The sequence below is a fragment of the Nerophis lumbriciformis genome, linkage group LG33 (assembly GCF_033978685.3).
Source record: "Nerophis lumbriciformis linkage group LG33, RoL_Nlum_v2.1, whole genome shotgun sequence".
NCBI classification, from domain to species: domain Eukaryota; kingdom Metazoa; phylum Chordata; class Actinopteri; order Syngnathiformes; family Syngnathidae; genus Nerophis; species Nerophis lumbriciformis.
In genome coordinates this window covers 3274189-3284138 of record NC_084580.2, presented here as the reverse complement: position 1 = coordinate 3284138, position 9950 = coordinate 3274189, and the positions used below count along the sequence as shown (strand labels likewise).

Here is a 9950-nt window from a genome sequence, read left to right as displayed (position 1 = left end):
GTCTCCTCCCCATCTGCTGTTATCCCTTCTTATTTCATGCCCTCCCGCCTACTCTGATGTCTATAAAATACATACATCCATGTTTATTTGTCCACAGCATTTTACACGAGACTGTGGGTGAGTGTAAAAAGTTGCCTTAGTCGCTAAACTCAGACAAAAAAGACAGTGCCATTGCGATGTACACTAAATGGTTTGAGAAAGGGTAGGATAAAGTAATACATCTAATCGTGACGTGTGCACAATATCTGCAACGTGCGATAAACGTTGGCTTTTTTATGCTGCTTTGTATAGATCCGAGAGTGCATGTGTACCATGTTGTGACTGACATTGTTTATAGTTTATTTCCCACTGTGACAGAAATAAATAGCGGTGATGTTCGTCTTCAAAATATATATTAAACTGTACATTTTCAAAGGATAAATGTGATACTTTTGGAGAGGGTGGGGCCAGGAGAGTTTAATTTGCAATTCTGGAAACGTAAATGTGACTGAAGCAAAAAATACGTATTATTTAGACAAGCAATTCTCAAACTGCGGTACTTGTACCACTAGTGGTATGCCAAATAATCACTTGATTAAAGTACTGTGTTTTATTTTCTCATATTCAAACTGTGTGTAATGTTACAGTGGCCAAAAGTATTAAATATACTTGTTAAATAAAACATCTGCCTTGTTTGAATGAATACTTAGGCCTACTACGCTACTGTATATTAATGTGGGTCATTATTTTGGTAGAGCCAGGTTTTTTCTGAGGTGGTACTTGTTGAAAAAGTTTGAAAAGCCCTGATTTAGACCACAATGAAGTGTCTAGATTAGAATCATCCTCAATTCCCTTCGATTTGAATTAGTTGGAAATAACTCTTGAATTACAATAAAAGTTTTCCTCTTGGAATCATTGCGCATTATAATATAAATAGTTTCACAGCATTAAAAAAAATAATGCAAAAGGTAATTAATTTTTTTTTCTGTTTAATTAAACGTAATTATCTGAAATGTTTAAGTAGTCAATCAGGCAGGCAATATTAAATCCAGCAATTTCAAGAGGACAATGACTGCCGTATACTAAGAGTATTGTTTACATATTCGTCTCCAACCAGTAGCTCGTGAGCTTCGGGCAGCTCGCGAGCCGATTTTGAGTAGCTCATTAAAGGGTCAAATAATATTTGCTTAAACTGTTAGTATTTTTAAGGCTGTCAAATAATATTTTTTTTTAATCAAATGGTTTTTTTTTAAATCGTGATTCATTTGGATTAATCATGATTAATCACAAGTGATTACCCGCATCATTAAAATTAGCTTAAGACCCCAATATTTGTACACCGTCAATCAACCCGAAAATGTATACAGGGGAATATTTGCCTAAAACTTGGTAACAGTTTTATCTGGAGTTTTCTTAAAGCTGTATTTTGGAGTGATTTTTTTTTAAGTGAGTACAGCAGTCGGGACCTTTTGTACTGATGTTATTTACATGAGTTAACGTGTTCATTTTGATAGCCCAAGTATTATTAGAACTGTTCAATTCAGACACGATGTCTATAGTATAGAGTATATATATATATATATATATATATATATATATATATATAAAATAGCATAAAGACAATAACAATGTTTTAGTGAAAAGCTGCTTCCTAAATAAAGTAACTAGTAATAAATACATACTGAAATATTGAGTTGTTGATGCATTTTTTTTGGGGGGGGGGTTTAGATAAAGATTATGTATGTGTTTAAAATGGGTTTTCTTACTATGGAATATTATTTATTTATTCACTGTTCTGTTACAGAGAACAAGGAAATGGGATAAAATGGCTATGGTATGAAAAGGGGTAGGATTAAATAAGCTCAGCTTCTTCCGACTCCTTTTCGGACGTGCCGTAATGAAACAACTGGAAATATGTGATGCATTACATTGTATCGTATGCATGTTCGAAATAAACTGAAGCTGAACTGAACATACACTATATTGCCAAAAGTATTTGGCCACCCATCAAAATGATGAGAATCAGGTGTCCTAATCACTTGGCCCGGTGTATAAAACCAAGCACTTAGGCATGGAGACTGTTTCTACAAACATTTGTGAAAGAATGGGCCGCTCTCAGTGATTTCCAGCGTGGAACTGTAGGATGCCACCTGTGCAACAAATCCAGTCGTGAAATTTCCTTGCTTCTAAATATTCCAAAGTCAACTTTATTATAGAAAAGTGAAGTTTGGGAACAACAGCAACTCAGCCACAAAGTGGTAGGCCACGTAAACTGACAGTGAGGGGTCCGCGGATGATGAAGCGCATAGTGCAAAGACTCTCTGCACAGTCAGTTGCTACAGAGCTCCAAACTTCATGTGACCTTCCAATTAGCCCACATACAGTACGCAGAGAGTTTCATGGAATTGGTTTCCATGGCCAAGCAGCTGCATCTAAGCCATACATCACCAAGTCCAATGCAAAGCGTGGGATGCAGTGGTGTAAAGCATGTCACCACTGGACTCTAGAGCAGTGGAGACGCCTTCTCTGGACTGATGAGTCACGCTTTCCCATCTGGCAATCTGATGGACGAGTCTGGGTTTGGAGGTTGCCAGGAGAATGCTACATTTCAGACTGCATTGTGCCGAGTGTGAAATTTGGTGGAGGAGGAATTATGTTATAATTGTAAATAATGTAGATAATTCAATGTATATACTCTGATGATTATCTTGTGTGATGACTATATTATGACGATAGTATATATCTGCATCATTTAATTTTTATTTATTTTTTCATTTATTTATTTATAAATTATTGATCAATTGGTTTCATGAATCAACCCCGACTTAAACAAGTTAAAAAACGTATTCGGGTGTTACCATTTAGTGGTCAATTGTACGGAATATGTACTTCACTGTGCAATCTACTAATAAAAGTCTCAATCAATCAATCAATGGTGCGGGGCTGGTTTTTCAGGAGTTGGGCTTGGCCCCTTAGTTCCAGTGAAAGGAACTTTGAACGCTCCAGGATAACAAAACATTTTGGACAATTCCATGGGATGGCACTTCAAGTTCATATGTGAGTAAAGGCAGGTGGCCAAATAATTTTGGCAATATAGTGTATGATCTTATGTTTGGTGCATTGATTGATTGATTGAGACTTTTATTAGTAGGTTGCACAGTGAAGTACATATTCCGTACAATTGACCACTAAATGGTAACAACCGAATACGTTTTTCAACTTGTTTAAGTCGGGGTCCACTTAAATTGATTCATGATACAGATATATACTGTCATAATAATACAGTCATCACACAAGATAATCATCAGGGTGTATACATTGAATTATTTACATTATTTACAATTCGGGGGGGGGGGGGGGGGTTTGGTTGTTATCATCAGTCATCAACAATTGAGAACAGAGAAATGGATATTGAAACAGTGTAGGTCTGACTTGGCAAGATATGTACAGAAAGTAGTGGACATAGAGAGAGAGAGAGTGAGATGAAAAGGCATAAGAAAAATATCGGCATTTGATTGTTTACATTTGATTATTAACAACAATCCGGGGAGGGTGTTAGTATAGGGTTGAAGTTGCCTGGAGGTGTACTTTTATTGCGGTTTTGAAGGAGGATAGAGATGCCCTTTCTTTTATACCTGTTGGTATATTCTACAGCGGCACTATAGAGAGCCTGCTGACCAACAGCATCTCTGTCTGGACTGGAGCCTGCAATGCCTCAGACTGGAAGTCTCTCCAGAGAGTGGTGAGGACAGCAGAAAAGATCATCAGGACTCCTCTTCCTCCTATCCAGGAGATCGCAAAAAGCCGCTGCCTGACCAGGGCTCAGAAAATCTGCAAAGACTCCTCCCACCCCCACCAAGGACTGTTTTCACTAGTGGACTCTAGAAAGAGGTTCCGCAGCCTCCGAAGCGAAACCTCCAGGTTCTGTAACAGCTTCTTCCCTCAAGCCGTAAGACTCTTGAACGCATCATAATTCAATTATCCCCTCAACTCCCCCCAAAATGGATTAACTCGCTGGAATAAAAAAGACAATATAACATACATCCATAAACGTGGACGCATGTGAAAAATTGCAATATATTTATCTGTACAGTAATCTATTTATTTATTTATATATATGTATTTATTTTATATATATATTTATTTATTTATATATGCACCTTATTGCTTTTTTTTATCCTGCACTACCATGAGCTTATGTAACGAAATTTCGTTCTTATCTGTGCTGTAAAGTTCAAATTTGAATGACAATAAAAAGGAAGTCTGAGTCTAAATCTGCAGTAGAGATCCTCGACCTCTCCAACATGGCCGCCGTGTGGTATCGGTTTACACCGGAAAAGGCGGGCTCAATGCCGGAACTGGAAATGACGAAATAACACTAGAGTCATTATAATGTGCCATTGGCGCGGAAAATCTGCTCACAAACCTCATTTCTGCATCGACCCTTGAGGCGCATGTGGTGTAGAAGCGAACCCTGCACAAAGACTTAGACTTTTAAGGGAATTCTCCTTCAGTCTGAACTACAAACGGCGGCCTTTTAACACATTAGCTCAACAGATTATTCTCTTCCTAGTCTAGCTTTCTCATAAAATCAACAGCAAGCATGTTTGAGGCTCGCCTGGTCCAGGGATCCATCCTGAAGAAGGTGCTGGAAGCTCTGAAGGATCTGATCACAGAGGCCTGCTGGGATGTCAGCTCGACCGGCATCTCGCTGCAGAGCATGGACTCCTCTCACGTCTCCCTGGTGCAGCTCACCCTCCGCAGCGACGGCTTCGACTCGTACCGCTGCGACAGGAACCTCGCCATGGGAGTCAACCTCAGCAGGTTAGACGGAACACTTGTTTTCATTCAGAGATACTTTGTAGTAACTAGCTTGGCCTATGGTCCTTATAGCGGTCATAGTCTTTGAAATGATGTCTTAATATAGTGTATGTCCAGTTATTTTAGTAAAGTCATGACGCATTGGAACGTTTTTTTTGGCAATTGATCGCTTCAGTGAACTCTCGTAGTGTACAAAGAAAATGCGACTGAAAAGAAGGCGGCCATCATGGCGCCTTTGCCCGGACATGTCCCTTCAAATAGACCCGACTTTAAAGTATGTCGTTGGAGCTTAATACCCTCTTAAAAAGCACGGCTTAGTGTTAATATAACTCCCGGTTCTTCACAACGCCTGATATATGTAGAAAGTGTTGTCATTTTGGTCCCTCTTTTTGTAAGAGGGAGACTTGGCGGGAACTGGAGTTAAAACCCGGGAACTTCAACTTCCGGAAGTGCGTCACTCGACGTCACTTCTTATATGCGCGTTGAATCACTAAGGAAATGAAATGTTAATCATGGAATAACACCTAATTGTAGTTACTAATGAGATGTACTAAATCATTTTAAAACGCTCATGTATTTCATTTGACCTGGCGGGAATTGGTAAACCCGGGAATTTAGGCTTCCGGTCGCGCGTAATTACGTCACTTCCCGTTACATGCGATACAATGTAGCTCAAGGCTTTAATCCAGCAATATGATTATCTGGAAAATGAATTTTACCTTTGCAACTTCATTATGCTATTGGCTGAGTTTTATAATTCATAAATGTAAGTTTCTCAATACCCGACCTGTTTTGTGTGCCTTTAAAAAAGAATTAGAACTGTACTTTAAAAACGCTTTCTGTATGTATGTATAAATTTATGTATGTATGTGTATGTATATATATACATGTATGTATGTAATAATATGTATATGTGTATATATATATATATGTGTGGGTGTGTGTGTGTGTATATATATATATATATATATATATAAGCGGTAGAAATGGATGGATTGATATATATATATATATATATGTATATGTATATACATGTATGTGTATATACGTGTATTAGTATATGTGTGTATATATATACCGTATTTTCCGCACCATAAGGCGCCCTGGGTTAAAAGCCGCGCCTACAATGAACGGCATATTTCAAAACTTTGTCCACCTATAAGCCGCCCGGTGTTGTAAGCCGCATCTAACTGCGCTAAAGGAATGTCAAAAAAACAGTCAGATAGGTCAGTCAAACTTTAATAATATATTAAAAACCAGCGTTCTAACAACTCTGTTCACTCCCAAAATATACGCAAATGTGCAATCACAAACATAGTAAAATTCAAAATAGTGCAGAGCAATAGCAACATAATGTTGCTCGAACGTTAATGTCACAACACACAAAATAAACATAACGCTCACTTTCTGAAGTTATTCTTCATTCATAAATCCCTCGAATTATTCTCCTTCGTTGTCCGAATTGAAAAGTTGGGCGAATGTGGGATCCAAAATGTCGTCTGGCGCTGTCTCCCTGCCTCCCTGTCTTGGTGAACGTCACGTGTGTTCGCCTTCTGTCATCCACTGTTCCCACGCAGTTAGCAGTCTAGCTTCGAATGCCCTGTTGACACCAATATGTAGCGGCTGGAGGTCTTTTGTCAATCCACCCGGAATGACGGCGAGTATTGAATTAAGCGCGTAAGCGTGTCTCTTAATGTGATGTTATGAGCTAGCAAATATAACAACTACACTACCCAGCATGCAACGATAGTGACGAGCATGCGCGGTAGCCCTGAGAAGCGTTGTATGCTGGGAGTTAGAATGTGGTTATGAGCACGCTGTGAGTAAACGTTGAGAACTCAGTTAACACGCCTCGTCTGCATTATTTATAATTAGACAGACAACACACTTAATAGGAGCCATTTTGGGGTCTTTACATAAACACACAAATGGAAATGAAACGTCACATATCCCAGCATGCACCGCGCGCTTCTTCTACGGGGAAAAAAGATGGCGGCTGTTTACGGTAGTTGCGAGACCTAAACTTTATGAAAATGAATCTTAATATTTATCCATATATAAAGCGCACCGGGTTATAAGGCGCACTGTCAGCTTTTGAGAAAATGTGTGGTTTTTAGGTGCGCCTTATAGTGCGGAAAATACGGTGTGTATATATATATATATATATATATATATATATATATATATATATATATATATATATATATATATATATATATATATATATATATATATATATATATATATATATATATATTTATATGTGTATACATATAAGCGGTAGAAAATGGATGGATATATATATATATGTGTATATATATATATATATATATGTATGTGTATATATATATATATATGTATGTATATATATATGTGTGTGTGTGTATATGTATGTATATATATATATATATATATATATATATGTATACATATATATATATATTGCATTCTATTTTAGTTACTTTATTGAGTTTACATCCCCTGACGCTGTTTTGTACTGTTTTTGTACCTGTTTTGATTATTATTATTTCTTGATTGTATGTAAATGTTGCATATTATAAATAAAGGTTTATAAAATCAAATAAAAAAAGCAATATGATTATCTTTACAGTATAAAAACACATTTCAATGTAAAATATATGTTTTATATTTGACCACAAGCACCATATTTTGGACATCATTTCACAGAATCATTGTTTGCTATCAACAGTACTACATTTAATTTAATAAACAACAACAGTCAGTGTAAAATACAGCGTTGTATGTTTAAACACCCTTTTAGGTCGTTTCTAATTGTTTTTGTTTTGTTATTCAGTATGTCCAAGATTCTGAAGTGTGCTGGAAATGAAGACATAATCACCCTCCGAGCAGAAGACAATGCCGACACACTCGCACTTGTCTTTGAGACCGTCAGTAAGTGAAAGTAAAATCCTCTCTGTTTGCGCACTACTTCTTGTATTTATTGATCGTGTGTGCACCCTCACAGACCAGGAGAAGGTGTCAGACTATGAGATGAAGTTGATGGACCTCGACGTGGAGCAGTTGGGGATTCCGGTAAGTTGTCAGTTTGTTTCTCCACGCAGCCCAACAAGATGGTTCCTGACTTCCACTCGTTGTGTGCATTGTCGTACCCACAGGAGCAGGAATACAGCTGTGTGGTCAAGATGCCTTCAGGGGAGTTTGCCCGTATCTGCCGAGACCTCTCTCAGATCGGCGACGCCGTCATGATCTCCTGCGCTAAGGATGGAGTGAAGTTCTCCGCCTCTGGAGAGCTGGGGACAGGAAACATCAAACTGTCTCAGACCAGCAATGTGGACAAAGAGGAGGAGGCAGTGAGTTGATAATTATTTCTGATTCTGCCATGGAAATCTGTTTTTATCAATAGTCTTATTGTCCACTCTATTTTTTGTAACAAGTTAATAAATATGATATTGATGTAGTGCCTAATTACAAAAAAAAAGTCATTACATTTATTAATTATATCTATTTTTATATGTATGTATGTTATTAAAATGTTTACCATGTCCCACTAATATCTTTATTTATGTGTATGTATATATATGTATATATGCATGTACCGTATTTTTCTGAGTATAAGTCGCACCGGAGTATAATCTGTCACTCCTGATCGCTAAATCCGATGAAATCTGATATGTCTAGTCTCTTACGTGAATGAGCTAAATAATATTATTTGATATTTTACGGTAATGTGTTAATAATTTCACACATAAGTCGCTCCTGAGTATAAGTCGCACCCCCGGCCAAACTATGAAAAAAACTGCGACTTATAGTCCGAAAAATATGGTGTATATATATATATATATATATATATATATAATGTCACAAAATAAAAAATGTCATAAATGTTTGTATGACTAATTTTTTCAATAAAAAAAAAAAGTTAACTATGCCACACCAATTAATGTATTCTCATATTAACATTGATATGATGTGTATTTTTTAAGGTTTTAAAACATTTAAATTATTATTATGATTGTCATTATCATACATGCATGTTGATTAAAAATTTTCCCCGACAACTTTCAGCAACCTTAAAACACACACAAATCACAATGATAATGAAGTCTGTTGTTTTACTGCTCTTATTAAGAGACACAAGAAAACATATTTAGGTGTTTTCATTTTTCCCATGTTTTAATCAAATCTTTTCAGGTCACTATCGAGATGAACGAGCCTGTTGGGCTGATTTTCGCCCTCAACTACCTGAACTTCTTCACAAAGGCCACACCGCTGTCTAAGACCGTCACCCTCAGCATGTCAGCCGACATCCCTCTTGGTAAGCATTTAGCATCATGCTGCTTCCTAACCGCTCCTCTTCAGTGCGGACTATAAATACATCTCCTCTTACTTAGTTGTGGAGTACAAGATTGCTGACATGGGTCACGTCAAGTACTACCTGGCGCCCAAGATCGACGAGGAGGCTTCCTAAGTTGTGTGAAAGCCAGAAAAAGGGAAGACTCATCCGAGAAGCAGAAGGAGACTTTGTTGAGGCTGGCCTGAGAGCTTCAGTGGTCCAAACATGCCCCATTCTTAGAATGTCAGCACTTTTGAAGTCTCTTTCTCTCTCACCGTGCCCTGCCCTGCCTCGTTCGCACCTGCAGTTTGGTTTTGTAGATTTGTAAATACTTTGCTCTCTCACTCTTAGCCTTACCCAATTGTTTTTGTATCCGATGACTCCGTTCCAAATAAATGATCATGTTTCCCCTATTGTCACATTTATTTACATCTCATGACAATGCACTAAAAAGTATACCATATGCCTGCATTTAATAAAATGTATCAAATCAATATGTAGAATGATCAAAATATTCTACAGCTGCAGTTTAAAATGTACATGCAGTATAAGAAACATTAATCCAACGCAAGGGAAATAAGCACTTCACTACACAACATACTAGAAAACATTCTTGAGTAATGCAATGCAACATTACTGATACGGTCGGTAGATAACTGCTGTGTTAAGTTAATGCGGGGCTCCTCAAACCTTTTGACTGGGGGGGGGGGGGGGGGGGCATGGGGTTAAAACAATTTGACCGGGGGCCAGGCTGTATGGGTATATATACACTGCAGGCCAAACATTTGGACAAACTTCATTCAATGTTTTATTTTCATGAAGGCATCAAAACTAT

At 37.6% G+C, this 9950-nt stretch overlaps 1 protein-coding gene across 1 annotated transcript; it reads left to right on the top strand.

The window, feature by feature from the left end:
• Positions 1-4377: 4377 nt before the first annotated feature.
• Positions 4378-9523, top strand: pcna (proliferating cell nuclear antigen). Its single transcript, XM_061928688.1, has 6 exons — positions 4378-4803; positions 7616-7713; positions 7787-7854; positions 7938-8132; positions 8974-9097; positions 9174-9523. The coding sequence occupies exons 1-6, from the start codon at positions 4583-4585 to the stop codon at positions 9248-9250; spliced, it is 783 nt and encodes a 260-aa protein (XP_061784672.1). The 5' UTR covers positions 4378-4582; the 3' UTR covers positions 9251-9523.
• Positions 9524-9950: the final 427 nt, after the last annotated feature.